Source organism: Neomonachus schauinslandi, chromosome 14 (genome assembly GCF_002201575.2).
Source record: "Neomonachus schauinslandi chromosome 14, ASM220157v2, whole genome shotgun sequence".
Lineage (NCBI taxonomy): Eukaryota > Metazoa > Chordata > Mammalia > Carnivora > Phocidae > Neomonachus > Neomonachus schauinslandi.
In genome coordinates, this window is record NC_058416.1 from 46,009,625 (window position 1) to 46,034,157 (window position 24,533).

Genomic DNA, 24,533 nt, shown 5'->3' on the forward strand with positions numbered 1-24,533 from the left:
GGCTGCTTGAGCCACTTGGCTGTAAAGAAATTCATTTATCATTATTGCCGTTGGAGCTACAGAAAAGTGCCAGCATTCTATCCAGAGATGAATGTTTTTGCGTTCACATCCAGTAAAATTTTGAACATGGGTCAAATCCTTAAGTGTTTTCTTTCTGCTGCTACTCTTCCCTTTTGCTAGTCTGTGCGTGGAATACCTTCATTTTCTCTTACCTTTTATTTTCAGTCCTTGATTTGCTGCCCTTTCAGTGAAGTTTATATGTTATGCTCAGCACTCCATTTAGTGCCCTGTCCAAACAGTCATTTCCTCCTCATCTAGCTAACTGTAAATTTTCCTTCCTAGGATTTCTTTTATAATGCGAGCAATGTTCTTGCCTTCACAACTTTGTTACAAGCACATTTTATTTTAAATCATTAATGCTGATTGGACATTTTCTTAAGCCTCACCTTTCAGTGAAAGTGATCGTTATGCCTTTAAGGGTGACTCTAGACCCCTTCTATGCACATGATAAATAATCAGATGTATTTAGAGTCCCAAATGGAGAAACTGCCAGTGCAGTGAATGAATGGATGGATGAATGAATGATGCACACATGCAACCGTGGGGATGCATGTTTGCGCACACCCAGCTACGTTCTCATATCTGTAGTTTGTCTAAATCTGGGCTTAATTTAGAATTCATGACCCCACAGCTGCATGTGCCACGGAAGAGCCAGGCCAGAGAGCTCCTCTGCCTTCTGGCAGCATGACATTAAATTCACACTAGTTAAGCCAACTTAAATTGAGCCTCCTTGAACCTTCCTAAATAAAACTAGTGGCCTTAATTACAATCAGGCAATTTAAAGGTTATGGAGCTCTAACTAGTACTGCAGTATATCACTTTAATAATGCACAGGAAAATTTCTCTAAGGGGTGGCATCGTTTGATTAGAAGAATTCAAGTTTCACAGCACATTTCCAATAAACTGTTTTTAGAAATCTTATTGCACTTATTGCGCCATTACCTTTTTTATTCTTCAAGGCCGAGTTTCTAAGGTCACACCAATAGAACAATAAAAATGTGAGTCATTTGCAAATAATGTGCAGTATTGTGATTTTTGCACTGCTGCTTAGGATTTTCTGCATACTGCCTGCCACCAAGTAGAAGGAGCAGGATAAGGTCCCTTGGAGATCTGAGATCCTTGCCCCTTTTATACCTTTGCACCCCACCCATTGCACCTTTAACTTGTGCTTCTGTGGTGAACCCTGATTGGAAACGCCACAGCTTAGATGACTTGGCAAAAAGTTGTCAATAACAGAAGTTGCCTAGAAAGATAATTAGCTTTGGAAATGCCTGACTAGTTTCTTGTCTTGAACCTGTGGGCACTAAAAAAAACCCCATGATTGTTGAGATCCATAATATTTACAGAAGCTGGTGAACCTCATTCCATTTCTTTTGTTTGTTTTGTTTTGGTTTGGTTTTTATTTTGTTTTAAAATCAAATGATGAGCAATCGCAAGCCATGCTTTCTAGCAGAGATAAACAGCTTTTCAGCGTTTGGAGACTTTCTCCTTCAGATAACTAGTGGCTTTATGCCAAGAAGAAGAAGGTAAACAGAAGAAAAGGCTCTGACCCTTGCCATAAACCCGGCAATGGCAACACGAACACATACCTGATGAGAACTGTGTCCAGCGTGTGGCTCCCGTGGCTGACCCACCGCCGTGCTGAATTAATATTGACTGTTGCACTGTCTCAGTCCTCCAAGATGTTTTCTTGATAGATTTAACTTTAAAGCAGGTTTCATTTAGTTTATGCTGCATGAGCTATCCTCTTTCGATTTTACCAATTTGTGGTTTGCTTTCGTACAGTACTCGAAGGTAAATGTACCTCTATTCCCACCAGTGCCAGAAGTCCCAGATGTGAGGGCATTCACAGTAGGTATTTAACACCAAACAAGAGAAATTTTAAGCTAAGAGTGTAATCAACGCATACATCTGATTTAACCAATTAGTTAAAAGAATGGAGCTTTGTAATAGAAGAATACAGAACTATTAATAAAAATCATTTAAAAAAGTAACTATGGGGTCATGGATGTGTGATCCAGAGCCTTCTCTGTGACTTGGGGCAAATAAAAGGTAATTACCCTTCTTACACAGTGTTCTTCTTTTGTATTTCAGATATAAAATGCGTGATAACACTTTTCCTCTTGAAACGAGGGCTAAGTTTGGGCTCATCAGTTTCTTGCCAGAGATAAACTGGCAGATAAGACAGTTATACTTTGCTAATGTTTTATTTACCAGAGGATTTTTATCGTATTTCAGGAAATAATGAAGGCAAGGGTAAATAGGGTAAATTTGGTTAGTCCAAATGTGTCATCACATGGCGCTTAATGTACAAGGGAATGGAGCAAACGTTTAAAAAACTGATAGGGACGCCTCGGTGGCTCAGTTGGTTAAGTGTCTGCCTTCTGCTCAGGTCATGATCCCCAGGGTCCTGGGATCGAGCCCCGCATCGGGCTCCTTGCTCAGCGGGGAGCCTGCTTCTCCCTCTGCCTGCCACTCCCCCTGCTTGTGCGCTCTCTCTTTCTGACAAAATCTTTAAAAAAAAAAAAAAAAAAGAAAACAATTGATAAATAATAAATATTGTTTTGGAGCTAGTCTCAGCATTTTGCTCTGATTGAAATTAGATGTCGGACTGGCTAAGTGTGTATTTCCCATAAATTCAATAAATATTTATTGCATCCCAACTATGAGCCCTGTCCTGTTTTAGGTACTTGGCATTCATCAGTGCAGCAAACAGACAAAAGTCCTTGCCCTCCTGAAACTTGCCTTGTGGCACAAATTGATGAATAACCCCAAACTCAGTGCTTGGCACTCCCTCGTATTGAGATGTCCTGGGCTACCATCCACCACTCTTTAATAGGCAAGGCAAGAGCTGAAATGCATTACTGAATTGGAAACATGCTATTTCCAATCATATTGTATGTCTAATTTTATGCAAAAGGTAAGTAAATTTTTATACTGTGTTGTGTGCTCAGAAACTTGCTGTCAAGGCAGTGAACATTGCAGCACTAAAGATTAGGTGGTGAAAACTTTGTAAAAGAATAAAGGTTACTTTCATGTATTCAAGTGAGCAGAAAGAAGGGGAAAAACTGACCTCAAGTAAACTGGATCCCTTTTGGTGCAATACAGCAGCAGATACTGAAGTTAAAGCTTTATATCACAAACTAATTTTTTTAAAAGCCTCTCTGTTTTCTACAGAAACAGATCGAAGGGATGTATTTCAGACTTAAGTTGGTCGCAGTCCTCGCTCCTAACCCTCTCCCCACCCTTGCCTTTTCCAGGGCTAACAGTATTTTTACTGAGAAACATATGCTTCTTTCTTGTTTTCTTAGTTAAGAACACTTTTTCTTGGGGAGAGGAGTGAATGGAGCTCAAAGTGATTTTATCAGTGCATTACCAAAACCTGATTTTTTTCTTAAATGAAAACACTTGAAGCCCCGCTTTTTAACTTTGAAGCTATTTGCTGGCACTGTATGTTTTCTCTGAGGCTTCAACTGCGGGCTCATGTTTCGATTAGGAAAGTAGAGAAGAAAAGGCTGATGACCTGGAGGTGCCAACACACTGGTCAGGTTCGAAAGATGTCTTTTGTCCACATGCTCATCCTTAATTTCAGACGTGTGCCAAAATATCGCTGCTGAGTCCCCACAGGTGGAGGGAAGCCACTTTTTAGTGGGTTGTTTTATTATGTATTGTTTGAACAGTATTCCAGTGTTTTTTCCTACATGAGAATGTTCAAATAACTAATACCCATGACCGATAATAGTAGCCAAGGAATTGGACAATACTGCATCTCAGAGCATCTAAAATCCCACTGCCTGCCTCTCCCATCCCGGCCCACCTGGACCTCCTGCTAGTTTCCAAGCTGCTGATGTTTATGGGGCTCCAGGCAGCCCCTGGGCTCTTTAAAATCTGCTGGGTACAATGCAGCCTACCCCAGTTGAATCATTTCCTGCTCCAGCCCTGCTGATAATGAGAAGTTCAAGACAGGAAATAACAGTGTCGGTATCAGTGGCTTTGCTTATAAAGTCCAAAAGCATTGTAGCCTTTAAGACCATAGGCCAAAACCAGGGAGTGACTGAGTTAAATGCAGCCTTGCACCTTGTAGGGCTCCTTGAAATAAAATTCTGGCTGAGACACACGGGATGTGTATCAGTTTGCTTTTCTCGAGCTACCTGACTAAGGGTGGCAAGTGTGGCTAGTCAAAGTCGAGGCACCTGGTGCTCATTTCCTCCTGGTATCCCCAGTGCCCTTTCTCTCTTACAGTGCGTCTTACACTTGTATCTCGTATTCCTCTCTTGTGTGGCATAGCAATCCTGATGGTGGCACACATTCCCATACCTGCCAGTGAGAAAATCCGGGAAGGAGCTAGCGTCAGTCTTCGTTTGCACATTGCATTGTGCAGTGGAACAGAGCAGAGCTTTTTAACTAGGGTAAGGAAGGGTTCACGTAATATTCAGGGCTCTCAAATTCGGCCTGACTTTGGGGGCTTGATGACTAATCTGCTGGCAGACCTTGAGGCCTAAGTAATAGTCTCCGTTGCCAAATTAGCACCTCTGTGTGTTTGTGTTGCGGGCGTGAAGTAGGCACCGCATGGAACGCAACAAATCACAGTGGCCTGAGCGCTATGGACCTAGAGAGACGCAATGGCTGTGTGCATGGCAAATTACAGCACGGTCTGCCTATTTTTCTCCTCCTGGTTTCTAGGGTGAGCCAGTGTAGCTGAGGGGTGAGTTTTGTCATGTGTGGCTTTTCTTTGTTACTCCTCAGAACGCTAGCTTATAAATGTGTGCTTGGAAATTAACTCCGGGAAGAGGAGAAGCAGGGTAAAGGGTTGGGGGTTGGGAATTGGTTTAGGGCATAATTTTCTTGGATTTAAAAATATATGTAAGGATATAGTGGTATATGCGTTCGAACTGGAAAAATTACAACTGCAGGGTATTTGATTCCTCTGTTTGGATTCCAAGGGCAGAGTGTACTTCCACTCAGATCAGAGCTTTTAAGTATGGCCCCTGCCACATGATGATGCACTGTGAGGGGTTTGTATCTTTGGACTTTAGCCTATAGATTTATGCAGTGGAAGAGGCTGGAGGACCCTTCTGGCCAGTCTCGAGGGGAAATAAGAGAAGGAGTTCTACTTATAAACCGTTACAAATTGGTCCTCTGTAATGGCTGCAGTGTTGATAAGACGATATAAGGGGGCCCCCAGTGATTCCTGGGATAACAGCTGCATGTAAGTCAACCACTGAACATTTGCTTGTAGCTGCTCTAGATTTTTGTTTTTATTGAAGGAAAAGGAGTATAAACATGGGACACACAGTCTGGAGGCTGCTTAAAGTGTTTCTCTTGTTTAAAGCTTATATTGAAATGTCAGTGTCTTCTGTTATGCTTACAATTGCCATGTTGGAGCTTACAACTTGTGTTGTGCTTGAGCATCCAAATGGCAACTATTATTTTTTTCTGTTACAAAGGTGGCTGATTAATAGTTGTGTTGGTCCACGTTTTATAAATTGGAGAGATAGAAATGATCATTCCCCTTTGAACTGGCCTCCCATAAACAGATTTTGTTCTTATAGCACAAAGTTTTGGACATGATCATCACATTCCCTACGAAAGCATTGAGGTTGTATTGCAATTATGTATTCAGACTCTTTTCCTTTGCAACATTTAACAGCGGAGTAAATATTTACATTAGCATCAGTGTCTTCTATGTAGACTCGATTCCTGTTTACATTTATGTTCACACTTAAATGCAGATTAACAAGTGGAAGTAATTATTTGAGCTGAAATTTCTGTGCATGGGAAATTATTTCTCAATTATATCCACGCCATCTTTGGTCATGCTTTCAAGTGGTTGACCAGGATGGGAAGTCGGTGGCCTCCAACATGTTCTCAGTGGTGACAGCTTCACTCTTGCCCTTCCTGACCTTGGACCAACAGTGCTGGCCGCACACATGCTCCCCTCCACCAGCACACAACAAACAGGGGTTTTCTCTTTGTTCTGGAAAGATGCAGGTTTATAATGAAAGCTCCATATTCTTCTCATTCATTTGACTAAATTTACACTCTGTTTCTTTCTCCCTTTCCCTGTGCTAATCTCTGCTCTCACATGTACTTGGCTAGAATACTCTTCAGCCTAGTAGTGTCCAGAACTGGAGTTTTTCTGTCCTCCATATTATTGCCCATTTCCTATGTAACCTTTTGGCCATCAGAATTTCAGTGTGGTAGTTAATAGGGTCTAGAGAGGGTAGTGCTTTTTAGTCTTTAACTTTCAAAGTCACCTACAAAGGCAAATTATACTCATTGTGGAAAATCTGAAGACTATAGATAAGCAAAAAGGGAAGAAAAATCTAGAAATTTCACCCATAGATCTCCTCTGTAACTCAATAAAAAAAATAGGGCTGCACTAGCCTATTATATCCTTAATGGAATATTGTAATGGTTATTAAATCAATTGACTCAGAATCTCTTTTTAATAAATGAGTCAGACTGTATTATCCAATTACTATCAGCTGCTACCTTTCCGGAGAGCAGAAATGGTTACTTTGATTGAATTTTTAGGATTTTGGCACCTTAAGGAAGAAGGGAGATAAAAAGACAAGGTGCAGGTTGTGGCTCCGTTGGCAAAATCCTGAGCCTGAGGCTCAAGTTTGCCTGGAATCAGAGGTGTTGATACTGGCACCTCATGAACATCAACTTTAAATTAAAGCCACAGTGCAACTTTCCAGTTCCTTACCCCCTCCTACCAGATAGCAAGAAGAGAGAAGCTCAGTTTTGAAAGGAAACAGGGCTTACCTAAGGTAGATCCCCAAGTACTGAGGATTTTTTTTAGGATTTCTTTGAAAATTAAGACCCTGTTCTTCGCCACACAATGTAAATAGAGAATGTACGGGAGCTGAGTTAAACAGAGACTCTGAGTAAGGATAAACTTTTGAAATTCTTATTATAAATACATTTTCTTAGTTTGCCATTACCTTCTCTGCCCTCTTCTTCGGTTAAAAACTACAAAATGAGTTCTGTTAACCAGTGGTAAAAGTGTTCTGGGTCCTTCTGTCACTCTCACTCATTATCCATTCGACCCTGTGTAAATAAGCAAGTGTGAGCACGGGGAAAATGAGGAGGGAAGTTAATAAAGGTGGGAGAAATGTGTAGATGTGTGCCCTGTCTAGCTTAGAGCACACTGGCTTTCGCTTATCTACCATTTGCTGTGTAGTAATTCAGATATATTTTCTATCTTACTCAAATAGCTAGGAAAAGTTACTTGTTGGAAAAGACCTCTAACATAGAAATGAACATAGAAATGAAAGGCAGGTAGAACTCCCAACATGTTTTTTTTTTTTTAATATTAAAATGTGCTGTTACACTATAAAAAGTTCTGAAAATGCTGGAAGCTATTGTTAACATTGCTATCACTTAGTGCCTTCACCAAGTATGGGATTCATGAAAACTAAGTCTGCACTAATAATGCATAAATGCTTTATGACTTTGTGTCACCTTCTTGTGAATTCACTTGACTAAATTTAGGTTATGTAATGTTTTGGGATAGAACTTCTCTGTTCTCAGGATAGGAAATAAATAAAAATTGATGACATTTTCTTTGTATTCGTACACATATATATTTCTCCTATTAATTTTCCAAACAAAATACTCAGAGTCAAGAAACATAACATCATATTAAAGATCATTCTAACTTGCATAATTCACTTTGTTTTCGCAGAACAGTCAGTCATTATCCTCTAGAAAGCCAACCAGCTTATATATGTTTCTTCACAAATATTGTAAGGTTAAGAATTCTGGAACAAATGTGTATATCTGCTCACACCCATTGGCCGCATCTTGGTTCTTGTGCCAAACACACGATTTAAAGATGAAAGTTGAACTCCTGGTTACCTTCTTATCACAAGGTATGCAGCATTGAGGAAATAGAAAACATTTAAATTTGGCAAGTTTTTCTGTTGATCAACTTACTGACCTAAGTCCCTACAATAAATTGTGTTCCTGATATTTCTTAATATCTAAAATTTGGAAAAATGTTAGTGACTTTAGAATTAAAAAAAGAGAGAGAGAAAGGAACAGATGAAAACCCCTTGATCTTATATAATCCCTAAAGCTTTTTGTATAACCCCTTGTCATGTCAGTATGCACAATTAAACTCCTTCTTACATAATTATAATCAAGGAATTTACTGTGCCACCCAAATACAGAGTAGGTTTTTATCTCTTGTGAAATGTAGACAGTACTGGGTGGCTTAATTAGTGCTTTGCTTCTCTTTTTACAAATTCCAATCCTCTGCTTCTAAAGACTCATACTTGTGTGAGAAGAAAGATTAGGAATACAAATAGAGTGATTTTACTCCTAGTTAGCTAATAATAATTCACTTTGTAATTGAGCCTTTGTGTTGCCAGTAATATCAGCTGGTGAAGGACTTACACGTGCGTGTTGTGTTGCATGGAAGGAGATACATTTGGAGGATAGACTTGTTGCCCCCATGGTGTGAATATGCCTTTCATTCCCTAGACCGAGAATATCTGACACTCATGTTCCTTAATAACATTTTTAATCACTGCAAATAGGAGAAGATAAAAGTATAACTTGATAACAAGCTAGGTTAAATTGCAGCCTCTCAGCCCTTCCTCTTTCTGAGAAGTCATCTGGGAGTTGGTGTAAGGCAGAGCCTATTTGCTAAGATCGTGGACCCTGAGGCCAGGATGCCTGGAGTTCAGTTCTGGCTCCACCAAGTATTGCCCGTTTGACTCAGAAAAAAACCACTTAAACTCTCCGGGCCTCATTTTTCTCATCTATAAAATGGGACTGATTGTAGTTGTTAAATTAATTTCCATGTGTGGGCACTTAGAACAACAGTGTCTAAAACAGTTTAGAAAACACTAAAGAAATGTGAGGTTGTTCATTCTAGTGCTACTGGTTTTCAATTCTTATAATTGCAAGTTGAAATAAGTTGGAATAATCTTTAAATTTTAAATTGCAGGAAGGTTTTAATGAGGACAAAAGCAACATAAAAATAATGGCATCCAACAACAGAAACTCTTCACATTATGTAGCAATTATTATTACATCAAAATATTTTTCTATCATCTTGTCCCTAAGATATAAAGAAAAATCCAGGACTAGTCAAAAGTGAGGTTGGAGGGCGCCTGGGTGGCTCAGTTGGTTAAGCGACTGCCTTCGGCTCAGGTCATGATCCTGGAGTCCCGGGATTGAGTCCCGCATCAGGCTCCCTGCTCAACGAGGAGCCTGCTTCTCCCTCTGACCCTCCCCCCTCTCATGTACTCTCTCTCATTCTCGCTCTCTCAAATAAATAAATAAATCTTTAAAAAAAAAAAAAAGTGAGGTTGGAGTTCGTAGAAGCTCCTTTGAAGAAAGGCAGTCTGGATTACCGGGTAAAATTAAAACTGTCTTACAAAGTAGAGGGAACACTGAACTGAGAAGATATGGGGAACTGGGAGTCCCAAGCAGAAAAAATAAAGCACTTATAGGATATGCTATAAGCATGAATAATATTTCAAAATTGCCTGAACATCTTGGGAATAGAAAAAGGAAGTTGTGGGAATACCACTAAAAACGTTATAGTTAGAAATAGAAACTTGTAGAACCTTCTAAGTAAACCAGAGGAGAGGCCTGAGGAAGAAGCTGTCCATTTTCCTATGGGTCCATTATTTTAGGACTTCAGAAACACACAGCCATAAAAACATGATAGTGAAAAGGAGACGCCTTAATAGTGACATCTAATTATACTGGAAAAGCTGAACAAAATGCATTACCCTAAGACAAACTCTGCCTTCTGATTATTTTTGGAGGTTAAATTCCAGAAATGTTTTAAATTGATATAAATTCATAGGTAATGTGAAATAGTAACCAAAACCCTTATACGCTACTATATATTTCTATTCGGTGACGGAAATCGTTTAATGTGTGCCGTGATAGTGAATTCACTCGTCTATTAAAGATGTGGGGGGTTTCAACTTTTCTGCTCGTGTATTCTCCTTAACAGATGAAGGACTGAACCACGAATGCAAACTCTGCAGCCAGACCTTCGACTCCCCTGCCAAACTCCAGTGCCATCTGATCGAGCACAGCTTCGAAGGGATGGGAGGTACCTTCAAGTGCCCCGTCTGCTTCACAGGTAGGAAACTCTAGAGAGCTCCATGGCCAGATCACATCTTTCCTACCAAAGCATATCCCCACTGCTGCAGCCTTTTACGGATATGACTTTGGTTCAATTTGGGGAGAAGATGTTTGATTTCTGCTGATTAACATTGATTGCTGCCTACTTAAAGGCTCAAATGGGCAGGAAGGTTAACTGTTAGGATGAACAAATGGCATTTCGAGCTCTCGCAGAACTTTGCACTTTTCCATCTGGAAAACGACATCCAGGTTCTGTTCACTTTTCTCCTTTTGGTGTTGAAAGGTCACCAAGTCAGAGTGCCTGCACCAAGCGGCTTCTGAATCGCAAGCCGTCTGACTAGAATGCAGTCATGTTGCCCAGCCCATGTCTGTTATTGAAACACGGAGAATTTTCTAACAGTCCCCATAAGAAATAAAAAAGATATTATTAAAACCCTCCCAAAATCTTTGAACTAGAAAACAGATTAGATAAACAGATTAGATGAGGCGTTTATTTCCTATGAAATTGGATTTTAAAAGTAGAAGTTGATATAAATGTACACTTTTGAGAAGAAACTTTTATTGGATGTTGTAGCACTAGAGTTTTCAGCAACAGCAGCAAAAAAATATATAAATCAGAAACTATAATTTGAACCCCACAGGGGTTGAAATATGATCACACACGTTTCTGGTACTCCCCCAACAGTGAGGAAGTTATTTTGGAAAATCCTTTGTGATCATTTTGCATGTGTCTTGAACTTGATGGTCAAGCCCCTCAAGGCTATGTTTCCTTCTTATTTGTCTAAAAAAAAAAAAAAAACAAAAATATATCCTTCTCTGAAAACTGGCCTCTTTGTCTGCACAGCGAGATTCCAGACATTGATTATTAACCTTCTCTGTGTTCAGCCTATAGATTTCTATCCTGTAACAAAATAGGAGAGGGGCCATGTTCATTGCCCAGTTACCACAAGTAGAACTTGAGTGTCGTGATGGCTCTGTCTTCAACATTTGCCTGTGAGGCTCATTCTTGTTCAGTAATTTCATCAGCCACCCCTCATGGAACTGTTCTTTTTTTTTTTTATTCTTTCAATTTGTATTTAAAAATATGTATTGGGTTTAGGGTGGGGGGAAGGCTTGCTTTTTAAAATTCTTTTGTTTATTTTTTTAAGTTTTTACTTTAATTCCAGGTAGTTAATATACAGTGATTTATTAGTTTCAGGTGTACAATATAGTGATTCAACACTTCCGTACATCACCCAGTGCTCATCACAACAAGTGCCCTCCTTAATCCCCATCCCCTATTATACCCATCCCCCCACCCCCCTCCCCTCTGGTAACCAGCAGTTCTCCGTAGTTAAGATAAAAATATATATTGTTATATTTTTACCATAACATAGTATTCATCTTAAGATACCATGAGTCAGGAGTCTGAGTTCTTTATAAAAGCTCATAATAAGTCTTCATCAGGAAGACTGGGTCATAGATCTCCTCATGATTAAGACCCCTAATAAAATAGTTATTTGATCTTGTAGCCAGAAGCCTCATAAAATGTGCTAAGTTATATGGAGATCAGTTGCAAATCTGTATAAAAACCCCATTTCTTTTTGTTGATGTAGGTAAGAGACAAAAATGCATTAAACATGAGCAGTCTACATGTTCTGTGCGGACAGACCTGAATTGTTTTAGTGTATCTTGAAGTAATTTTAGAAATAACAATTAAAAAAAAAAACAAAAAAACTTCCAGTATAAAGTGTGTTAGGTGGGAGAGAAGAAATCTGAGTAGTTTTTTAAGGTAATGAGAAATGTGATTAAAATGTATGACTCACAAGAACAATATTCTAATATTTTAGGTTGGCGGGCAATTAGAATAATTTTAATGATTAGAGTGGAGTCAAAGTCAAATGCCAACATCTTTAATAAATCCTTTCCCTGCCTATACAGATTAATATTGTAGATGCAAACTTTTTTAGGTCACAGTGCACCAGGCATCCATCAGAAGTCAGTTCTGCCAACCCAAACACTGCCTCTGGCATATACAATTTAATTATTAATGGTACGTCTCCTAGGTAAACTGTTACACAGTCTTAGGGCCTTGTTTTGTAGTCATTAAAATTGAACATGTTTATATTATTGAAACCCTTGCATTCAGTGTGTAGGCTGAGTTGATCTTAAAGTATCCAAAGAGAATTTACCTGCAGTTCTGTTTCACATTTATAGACAGTGCCCCAGAGTAGCTGTGGGATATAATTTTTAGCATTAACACATTCAAATAGAGAACTGTTTGCTAGCTGTAACTTTAGGCAAATACAATAAACAGGGTTTTGGCATCTATGATTTCTTAACCTGTGGGTTGCTGAGAAATAAGAGTCATTTCTGTTCAGACAGTGCTGTGCATTTGACAATTTTCAGCTTTATTTTTAAAAGATTTATAGGGAGCGGGGCCTCAATAAACCTTTACTTCGGAGCTGTTTGGGTTGAATTAGGCACTTGGTAGAGTGCACTTTCACAAAAGCCAGCGACCCAACCACGAGCAAGTGTGACTCAGCCCTCCCCAGTGCCTGGCAGTGGTCACACCCAGAAGGTGTGCCACTGAGGTTGCTCAGTCTGGGGCTCTTCACAGGGAGTCATCGACTGAGGGCATTGCAGGAAGAAAATAACCCAAAGTTCACCATCCTTTTATCATTTCAGTGTTTGTTCAAGCAAACAAGTTGCAGCAGCATATTTTCTCTGCCCATGGACAAGAAGACAAGATCTATGACTGCACACAATGTCCGCAGAAGTTTTTCTTCCAAACAGAGCTGCAGGTAATGTCCCCATGAGGAGAACCGGGACTGAACTCAGTTGCTCTTCTTCTAGGCAACAAGGGCACTTTAAATCTGGATTCACAGTATCACTCACCCTGGGCCACCAGGATGCTCTGTGTGTATTGGGGCAAAGGGAAAATTAGAGGCTGGATTAACAGACACCAAAGTAATTTTGCCTCTGGCTGCTGTCAGTCATAAAAAGAACTGGAACAGACCTGTAATTGGACCTTCTGACCCAGTGTGATAGGCTTAGGGGTCAGCTTTATTGGACTATGGGATCATTCACCTCGCTGTCATGGCCCATTCTCCCCAATCCTGTTTTATTCATGTTCTGTTCCCACTGGACTCCAAGCTGGATGGATGTCCAAGTTATTGTTGTCCTGAGGGGCTCAAAATTGGAAGGGAGAAGGGAAGAGAAGAAAGAAGCTCTACCCTTGTCTAGTATGTTTCTTCCACTTAATGGACTAGAACAATTATTACTCACTAACAGCCTCCTAGTTAAAATGTTGGCACCCAAAGACATTAGGTTAGCCTTGAGTGTCCACTTGCTAGATATGTGACTTTGCATGGGTCCCTAATGTCTCTGAACCTCAGATACGAAGAAATGACAGACAAGTGTAACGCTTATGGGGTTGCTGTTAGGTAAAAATGAAGTGACTAGGTCTGAATCTAAGGTACAAACCAGAAAATACAATACAAATTTTGGTTGGTTTTATTACTCTTGGCAATAGACCAGTAGTTAAAATATGGGTAAGAGACCTGGATGCTACCCTAGAAATGTTACTTATTGTGAATGGAAAATAACTCTTGTTTTGTTTTTTCTGTTACTTCATCTGAAAAATGGGCATAATACTTATCCTCATTTTTCTAATGAAATTATATGAGTAACATGTTTTTGCTAAATTTTGTTGGAGCCCTTAGAGGAGAATGGATTCGAACACAAACTTATTTTATTATTATGAGCATTATCATTAACAATAAAGTCATTTAGCCCAAAAAGGGGGAAAGGAGTAGTTATTTTTTGCATCGAATCGCTTCAACCAGATCTGGATGAAGCAGGAACTCAGAGCCCCACCCACTCCTTAGTTTCTCATCTTACACTGTGGACCCTGGGACAGCTTTGTACCTCCGTGGGCTCTGGGGAAGCCAGATTTATGTGAATTATGTGTCAAAATGAGGAATTTACAGTTTATTATCTGTTATCCTATAAGTAAACAAATAGCAAATTAAGGAGGTGAAATAAAAGATATTTGAAAGAATGGGTGAGCCCATTTCATTGTCACAATTGTGTCAGTGGACTGAAATTAAAGTTGCTGTCTTACTTTTTATCACTTCTAAATAGATTTCTACTCTGTCACATCAGTTTGGGAATTGAATATAGAAGATTGACCAAGTTAGACTATTGTCAAAAAGTATATCTTCTTAATATAAACTAAATTTCTGTTTGAAAATACATTCTTATTACAATATGTATCAAAAGATAAGTCATTTGGGTTTTTATGAGTCTGTAAAGGATATGGCCAATACACCTAGTGATACTTAATTAGCATGTAAACTGTGGAACAGAATTAATAATAGGTTAAAATCAAAGTTGTAGAGATTCTATAGAGACTGACTTCTATCTAATGTTCTTGAAAAATATTTGCAACAAAATTGCACTTTTATACTGTATTAGTAGATTTCTAATACAGCTAACCTGGTGGTAAGACTTCAGTGTCTTTCATTAAAAGAACCCAGCACTATGGCCATAGTAGCCTGTAGCCCATGGTAGTACAGACAAAACTAAGCAGTTAAACACATCCTTCAGGACTCCAGGTTTCTTTTACAGTGTATTTTAGGGTTTCATGGAATGTACAGAATTCATTCTTTTCTACAATTAGTATAGACCTGTGGTTTTCAAACTCTTTGATCTCAGGATGCCTTTACACTTAAAATGATTGATGACCACAAAGGGCTTTGATTTATGTGGGTTATTATCCATTGATATTTCCATATTAGAAATCAAAATTGAAAGATGTTTTAAACACAAGAATATACACACATACAATTCTATGGGCTATCAGAGAGATGATGCCATCACTTGTCAAGTAGCCTCTAGAAAATTCCACTGTGCACTCATGAGATAATGAGAGTGTAAAGGGCAAATAATGTCTTAATGCTATTATGAAAATAATCTTGACATAACAGACCCCCTGAGAGGATCCAGAAGACCCCAGAGGTCCCTGAGCCACACTTTAAGGACTGTCAGTTTATAAGATACAATACAAAACACAACTCTTTCTGACTCTTTAAGATCTTAGAAGGTCAAACATGTCTCAAATCATTCTTGATTCATTCATTCAAATTGTGATCTGGCCACAATAAGACTTAGTCCATAATCCAAAGCTGTGAGCACTCCTTTTCTAATCCCATAACTCAGAATCATACATATTTGGTCTTTTTTTGGTGGGGAGAGCAGAGGGAGAGGGAGAGAGAGAATCTCAAGCAGACTCCCTGCTGAGTGCAGAGCCAGATGCAGGGCTCGATCTCACGACCCTGAGCCAAAATCAAGAGTTGGACATTCAACCAACTAAGCCACCCAAGTGCCCTACATTTTTGGTCTTGATATGAATACTCAAGCTCAGTACATGCATCATCCGTTAGATAAGAACAGTTTTTATAGTTAGTATGTGATAATTTTTAGAAAGTGAATACCACAGTCATTGGCCTATCTATATAGGTCTATTTTCTAAAATCCCCAGTAGTAGCAGTGGCTTTTGATTTCACTTGATGTTAGCCAGAAGGCCGAGAAGGGATTGTGGCTTTTGTTTCAATACATTAAGAAAAATGAATCAGAGTTAACTTTACTTTTTCCAGTTTTGAGAGTGCTTCAATTTTTATGCGTTACCCTCAGGGGTTCACAGTCCTATACATTTGCTTTCATTACCCAAATTACCTTTATACCTGTGCTCAGAGGATGGAATTAATGTAATTTTTAAAGATTGATTTCTTTTATTTCCTAAAAAGTGGGTATGATAAGTGTACAAAAACCATAATAGTCTTGTTAATTTCTAGAATGAGGGGCGGAAATCAACTGAAGTTAAGGTAACAGTAGAAAATTAAATTGGTAACCAAAATCATAAGAGTAGAAAAATGAAAAATGAAGCCATTTTATCAGCCTACTTTGGTTCGTGCTTTGGTTTGGAAAATAAATGCAAATTTTAAAATTGATACACATTATACATACCACTTGAACTCATATTCATCTACTTTTTTATGCCACTGAAGTTCAGAAAGGAGGACTTTTCGTAAGAGATTATAAAACTAAATGTTCAAGAACTGAAATCCTATTAGAGATTGAAAGCATATAGCTTTTTTTTTTTTTAAGATTTTATTTATTTATTTGAGAGAGAGAGAGAGTATGAGCGAGGTGGAGAGGTGGGAGGCAGAGGGAGAGGGAGAAGCAGACTCCCCACTGAGCAGGGAGCCTGACACCGGGCTCCATCCCAGGACCCTGGGATCATAACCCGAGCTGAAGGCAGATGCTTAACCAACTGAGCCACGCAGGCATCCCTGAACCACCCAGGTGCCCCTGAAAGCATATAGTTTATTTGACTCTTCTATCAGGGTGAGAATACTAGGGTAAATCTAGAATGAGCATTTCAAAATCACCTCATAATACAATGATGGTGTATCTTTTAATGGCGCACAAATGATTTCATGACCATAAGTAATTTACATTTCGTTCACTGCTTATGCCCAGCTGAAAATGTGAAAGCATTTTTTTGTGACTAGAAGTGCTTTGTTGGGTATAAAATTATATACCCAACACACACACACGAGTGTGTATGTTATTTTCATTGCTATTGCCTACAATACCAGTCTGAACTCAGATAATTCCTCATTATATACTGTCCATCTTCAGGAGACCAAGGACTCAGACGTCATCTTTTGGACATCACAGACCCCAACTCCTTTTAGAATTAAACAAGACAAAACCTCTGTTTCTATGGAATACTCAATCTAGGACACACCTTTTGCCCGTGTGGAAGCTATGTTCTTCACATGACCCCTAACCCTTTCTGACCAAAAGTTCTAAATTCCAGTTTAGAGATAGATAATGTGTAATTATTGGCAAGATATAGTCTTTTTCTTTTGGTAGAGTTTTCCCTCATTTGTGCAAGGAATTCTAATATATGTCCACCTAGCATGCTGGTAGGGAAGATGTGCTTTGGAATCAAAGTGCATTATTTGAACTAAATGAACATTTTGTTATTTTAAAAGCAAGTGAATATGTTGAATGTTTCACATGTTTTCCTAATAGACCTCAAAACTTTTTCTGCCGAACTTAGGGAAGCTGCTTTGAGAGATGAATGGTGTGGTCCAAGAATAATATCCCACAATGCATATTTGTATCCAAAGTGGTTTATACAGGTGTGAGCAAGTAGTGTGTTTGTTAAAAATGCTGCTGAATAGGCCACTTTCTTTCAATATAGTAATTACTGTTTAATTGGTGCCTCTAGAAGAGCTACAATTCAAAGGCAGTGATCCAATCATCCTCTGCTGATGTGTCTCCATAGAAAGTTCCATCAGGCACCATGTTATGAATGTAATGAACATAGAGGGAATTCCAGCAGGAGGGAGAGGGGGGATTGGCCTCCGTGAACTTCAGGCTCTGAGATTCTGGTATTTGAATTCCTTTTGAATCAAAGCTTATTGTGATACACAGCCCTTCCCTTCATTAGCTCACGAATGCAGTGTTTTCCGCACTCAAAATGCAATAATCATCTGACATTCCAAAGGATACACCATGATTTTCTGTCGGATATCACTTCCGTTTAAATAGGCAATTGTCTCTTCAGCTATTTTTCTTTTCTCAAATCACTTTCCCACCAAATCACATGATCTTGATGCATCTTTTTCACACCACAGCTTAACTGGTGCTCAGGTCTTATGATCGTACTTCTGAAAGAAAAATGAAGCAGTGCGCGTAGGATGGGCCCTATAAGACAATACAGCGTGGAAGTGTCGCTGCTGAGCCGGTCACTGGGTGAGCGGCTAACTTAGCTCCTTCCCTCAACTAGCCTTTTAATAAATTTAATACAATTTCTGTCTCCAGTTATTAACTAATACATGATGAGACATTTAGGAGTCCTTGTTAATAGTCAAAATCACAAGTGCTACGCTATTTACTTCTATTGTCCCCGTGCCATTATTAATTAAGGAAATCTATTTATTAATTAAAATACTTACAGAAATATAACTTCATCATTTTAAATTGACCATGATCCCAATCACTCTATGACATATCAAAAATAATTAGAAATAGATCATATTTAGTCTACCAGAAAAGATAAGACATGCATATCATTAGCCATTCTATGAGCTAATATGTAATAAACTATTGTAAGTATTCCAAGAGAAGATGCTTATTCTCCAGCTGGGAGACTCAAGAAAGACATCATGTGGGACGCATTCAAGCCAGTTCTGAAGGATGGATGTGTTTCTGATATCTGTGGTTATGGTAGAGTTAGCCACCCATAAAGTCTCAGTTAGTAGTTTAAAAAAATAGTTTCTATGGGTTTTTTCATTTGTTTTAATTTGCTTTCAATTCTCTATAGGCAGCTTAGTACAAGGGAAAGGGCGTCAGTTGCAGAGAAGACTCACCAGAGTTTGATTTTGGTCACTGCTACTTACAAGCTATCAACTGTGTGCTTCAGTGTTGCCATCTGTAAAATGGGCATGTGGGAGACAACAAGGCCTCCTGCCTAACTCCCAGGATCCTGGTGAGAGAGGGCAGCAGAGGAGCTCATGCTGAGCACTCAGTGCAGAGTGTAGAGCAAAACAGGCATGGGGTGAACACTGGCTCCCTGGCCTCTCCCTGCTCCCTAGTGCTGACCTAAATAAACAAAATCAAGAGTCATCATTACTCAGAAACGAAATCTCTATCTCAGACACGTCAGAATTTTCCTTAGCTCTCTGCTCTAGTTCTACTGGAATAATTTACCAATTAATCATACCTTGACATGGTTTCATGTTAATTGGTATCCAGGTTAAAATTCTTATTTATAAACATTCATCTTTTTCAAGGGATTAAAGAGTCTTGGGCTTTTTTCTTTCCTTTTTTCTTTCTAGCATATAACCATAAAACAAAACATTTATATTTGCTTTCAGAAATGTATTTCAAAACAACCTGCCCCTTCTCTCCACACACCCTAAATTAAGGACAGGTGACCAAAACAAAAAGCTTTATCTTGCCCCTCCATCAAAGACAAGGTGGGATCTGGGGGTGAGTTGGGGAAAGGTTTGTTTTGGTTTGCTGTCATATTTTTCTCTGAGTCAGGCCGATCTTTTGTAAACTTGAGGAATGGAAAAGCTTTAAAGCTAGAAGTGCCCTTAAACTATTTTGCTTCTAATACTCCTCACAACTTTTGTGTATTTTTCAATTATCTTATTTTATTTTATTTTTATTTCTAATGGAGTTTGAAATTTCTTTCATTATCCGCACTCCAATTGTAAGACTCAAAAACCCTGTCCTGCTTTGCCTCTTATCATGTGGTCTTCCTTGGGGAACCCCAGATTGGAACCCCAGATTGCCCTGTCTGGGCCTGCCATCGCTGGGTTCCATAGCGATGGTCTGGGAGCACAGTGTGGGGGGGCGTACTTCCTGCCTCTTCCTAGGTGGTTTATGTTTCGCAGTACCTGGGCTCTCCATTTCCTCCAATCCTTCATACCTCTGTATCTCTTGTTCTTGGGGCTGAAATCGCAGCCCCTAAACACATCACATAGCCTCAGGGATCTCAGGAGTATAAATTGTGTCAAGTGAGCATGTGGGTCTGGAACTGGTCCCTTTCTCCACCACCTCATTTCTCTGCTTTGTGGGCCTGTGGGGCTTTTGAAGTAAATTGGTGCTCTACCAACTTCCACTTAATTTGCTCAGTGGTTAAATTGATCTATCTCTTTTATTTGATCGAATCTCCAGGAACTGAATCATTTGCATTGATTTATTGATTGGTGCTATGTTTTCACCATTACTTTTGATCACTTTCAGCTATTAATATTGGATAATTCAATCAGGATTGATTGGCCTTACCATTGAAGGCAGAAAGTTAATCATATAGGACAAAGAAATAGAACATGGCTAACCTCAGTTTGACTGTTTTTCATTCACTCATCCTCTCTCTCTTTCTCCCCCTTTGCCCCCCCCAACATCTATGCAGTAGCACAAAGCTAAGGTTTTTCTTGAGTAAAGAAGGGAGTTTAAAATTTTATAACATTCACAGTGCATCTAAAGATGAGTTAGCTTTATTTTGCTTTTTTCTAAGACTGCGTCTAGAAATTAAGCAAGCATCCAGAAAGATAGATAAGCATGATTGTCACAATGAACTCATTTGGACTAAATGAGTAAATGCATTTTCAATTACCCATTTTGTACCAATAAATGCCTAATGTGCGTGCGCATGCTTGGAGGCATAACGTGGGCTCACCTTTTACTAAATTTGGCCCTCACTGCTTCACCATGTGTCCTGCTCGTCAAATTTTCAAGAACCAAGTGGTTAATATGACTGAAGGAAGGGCAGCAGAGGTGATTGCAATAAGCTAAAACCACTTTATTTACATCTGAATTGTTTCTACAATACCCCAGCTCAGTTTTTTAAAATTTTCCATCCATTAATTTCTTGATGTTCATATCGATGGCTGGTTTTCACTATTAAAAGATGGAGCACCACCTCCTCATTCTAGGACTCCTTCCCTCCTCCAACAGCCCTGTTGTTAGCGATCTGCCATTACATTATTTTTTTGTCTGGCCCAGAGTTGACGACAGATGGCCATCTCCGAACTGCCATCAGTGCGACTTTATGGAGCATCCAGCTAGGGTGTACTGAAGAGCACTGTGGCCAGTTCCACAGCCCCCTCACAGCCCCCTCCCTCCCCACCCCCTGGAAGTGTTCATCACCTCTGCCACATTCTGCTTTGGCTGGTCTCTAGCTGGCCCCACCACCTTCTATGTCGCCAAGACAGCCTGCTGCCACGGCGCCAGAAGATCTGCCTCCTTTAGGGAACGAGAAACTGCGGGCATGATTGTCCTGTAAAGACAGAGCTCTGTCTCACCACGTTTGTACTCAGATCCTTTGGAGAGATCTGGAAATCCCAATTTCTAGAACATTCTGCAGTCCAGAGAGGCACGTTAAACTCCCACATATGTTCCTATTTTAGACGTTTGCTCCACACATGGATCAGCTTCCTCATGTTAGCAGAGACAAAATGCCAAGAATAGACCCTTTGTGTTTACCAACTTTTACCCGACTATTGGAAAACACCACCTCCATATCCAACTGTTGTGACAATTAGAGAAAGAGAGATGGTAATCATGGACTTCAACTATAAATCCCCTGAAATGAGCAAAGAATTCATTCCAGCGCCTTCTGATCCATCGATGTGGCGATCCATTGGACAGCCGCGTGAAATGAGCTGTTGCCGTGCATTTGGAGAAAGATTGGTAGGCTGCTCTTGATCGAGTTTGCTAAGGCAAGGCAGCTTCAGAGTCAAGCGTGTATTTTAAGAGGAATTCACATTTGTATCCTTTATTGTTATATTTGCAGCGAATCTACAGCTCGGAACAGGCTCTGCCCTGCAGCTATGAAAGAGTAAGTTCCCCTTATTGGAGAGAAAGCAGTGTTCTGTAAAAGCCCGAGATGTGGCGGGCGAGATGAATAGTGCTTAAAAGCAGTACTCGCTCGCGGTGCTGTCATTTAGAACAGCAACTCCAAGGCTTTAAGCGGGAGTGAAAGGCAGGGTAAACAAGTCCTTTAAAAGCGGTGAAATTTTAAACTGCCTAAAATAACAGGCCTCCTTCATTGATAACTTCATTGAATGAGCGAGTGGGAGAACTAACCAACTGGGCAGGAACTGCCTTCCCGTAAGAGGAGGAGAAAAGTGAGCAAAAGGGAGGCTCTTCCCCGGTACCCAGCGTGGCTGGGAGGCAGGCATCTATCTTTCGCGGCCCCTCCTGCTTTGATTCAGTCCCCCCAGCTGACAGAAGACTACCTCTCACTGGAAACCCCAATCGCCTGTAAAAGGTTTCCTTTTTGACATTGCCAAAACTTAATTTTATAATTATCTGACTTACACCACTGGGCACATCTGCTAAGTTTGTGTGCCTTCTAGACACATAAAAGGCTACGGCAATACCATTAAATATCAGCAGTGTGCTTTGCTGTGCTTTGAGTTTCTAAGGGTGAAAGGTGACTGGGCAGGAAAATAGAACAGTCTATTTGCTGTGAGCCAGGCACTAAGACCACACTCCCATACTCAGTTATAATTCATGATGGTACTGGTGGGCAGCCCTCATCCCTCTGTGGAGTTAATGCATCTCCACTGAAGCCTGCTGAGCACCCTGCATCCCCGCCCACCATCTGTGCCTTCACTTGCAAGCTTTCCCTCTCCCTTTCTCACTCTTTCCTGAGATCTCTTGGTATTAATATTATCAGGCCACTACTGCTTCGTAAAGGTGGCTCTCCGAAACGGGACTGCCATTTAACTAGGAGAAGAGTTGGAAGGAACTCATTACAGTGTTGTTTAATGTCTCGTTTAGAAAATGTCCATCGGAAAATGGACAGGGAGGCAGCAATTGCCTTAAACCAGTGGCAGACTCTGCGAGCTGGAGATGTGCTGCCAACCACCAATTAGTAAGAGGCACCCATGGTCTGAGCGTGGTGGGGGGCCAGGGATGCAAGACAAGGTGGATGTTGCAATTGGAGATATGCCTGTTCCGAACCTGAGTCCAGAGTCCAGAGTCAAATCTGAGAAATGTTTGTGCCCTCTGTCCAGTGGCTCAGGCCAGCCGGTGGCGTGAGCGCCAAGCCAGTCCCCACACCCTGCCCCATCTGTGATGGGATGCCACCCACCCTGAGGACCAAAGCTAATTGCCCCAGGGCTCTGCAAGCCTCAGCTCAAAATGATCAAACCCTGACCTTCGCAGAACCCCACTTGTGGTGGCTCTGGTGATTTGTGTGGTACGAGCCACCTTCTGCAGCAGAATGGGCAGAGATGCCAAACGCCCGAACTGGCTACAGCCCGGAGCCCCAGAGCAGGCAGAGAGGTTTGTCCCCTGCCTGCCCCATCCCCTCCGGGGCCCTCCCCCCACCACACCCCACACCCACACCCCCACAGGGAGCCCCGAGGGTGACGTGACATGAGAGCATGCGTGTTCACACAAACGATGAAACCACACCTCCTCGTTCCCGGCCGCCCCAAGATTAATCTGTAATGTTTCACAATCTGTGCTCTTAACACAGTCTGTTGTTAGTACTCTCTTTTAAAAGATAAATCAAATTCAGGCCTGAAATACCAGTGTATGCATTTAACAGATGTGATGCCATAGGGGACCTACTGTGTTATAAACTGCAGAAATGGCCTTTTTATGCTTCAGACTTGGGCTTATTCCAAAGAGGCTTTAGAACCACAGCGGCGAGGTGAGAGGTCACACATTAAGACAGGAGCACCCACACGTAATTCAGCCTTGTGTGTAATTGGTTCAAAAATCTCATCCTGATGTCTGGGTGGTATTACATAGCCTCGCTCCCCCTCCAAAGGGCAAGAATGGCTGTGCTCACTGTCCAGGTTTTCCTGGGTGAAAGATCACTTTGAGATGACACAGCTGAGTAGTCAGCCTGAAATCCTGGTTGGTATTTTATTAATTTTGCACCAAGATAAATCCTGAAATTCTGACAAACTCCATGACAGGTGAAATTCCTTCTTGCAGAATCTGCTCAGCAAGAGGCTGCTCATTTCATTCTGTTCCGAGGCAGGCAACAGGAGGGCAGCTTTATAATCAGCCCTCAAAGGACCCCCAGCCGCCCCAGAGTCTCGGGCTGATTGAATAACTCCTGGGCCTCTTCCCCTAGGCCTCCATCAGCGGGGGTCCTGTGGAAAGCAATCTCCCGCAGACTGGCACTGAAGTGAGCTTTAAACCACCATTTTCTGCTCTCCAGAGGAGCCTGGAGTACTAAAAGATAGATGGGCTGCAGATATTTTATGAGAAACTGTCAGAAGAAGAGCAGAGTAAATGTTTTTTTTCTTCTTCTTCTTTGAGTCACATACTACATCACTGTTGAATTTCTCCCAGAATCTTTTACATTTAAAGTAAGAAATTAATTGGTTGCTAACCTTTCATTCCCCCTCCTTCTTCTTCGTTGTCTTCCTCCTTTTTTTTTTCTTAAATATTCACACAGAGGCCCTTTGCTTAACCACAGTTGCAGAAAATCAGTACCATTTGCAATGAAATATTTATAATGACAGAATGAAAAATTGGATTCATTTTCTGGACTGTAGCCGAGCAGCCTGCAACTTTGCGCAGCATTGTTTAGCATCTCTGATTCCTCCCCTTTGTCGAAGTCTTTTCCGAAAACAGGCCACACGTCCACTTGCCTGTGCTTTGGAGGGACACCTACCAAGACACAGAACCCATTTCGACTCTTAGGAAAAAATTAGGGGAGGAAAGATCGTATGTTTGTGTTGCCGTGGGGCCGGGGGGTGGCCCTTGGCAGTGGCCCGCGGAGAGGTAGTGAGGATGGGGAGCTGGTCCAAAGG

At 40.6% G+C, this 24,533-nt stretch overlaps 1 protein-coding gene across 1 annotated transcript in view; it reads left to right on the plus strand.

Annotated features, from left to right (window-relative positions):
- ZNF521 (zinc finger protein 521) overlaps window positions 1–24,533 on the plus strand; it is a 274,456-nt gene that overhangs the window by 234,556 nt on the left and 15,367 nt on the right. The window contains exons 6-7 of the mRNA XM_044921125.1: window positions 10,046–10,177; window positions 12,847–12,962. Of these exons, the coding sequence (XP_044777060.1) occupies window positions 10,046–10,177; window positions 12,847–12,962 (248 nt within the window). The remainder of the gene's footprint in view (window positions 1–10,045; window positions 10,178–12,846; window positions 12,963–24,533) is intronic.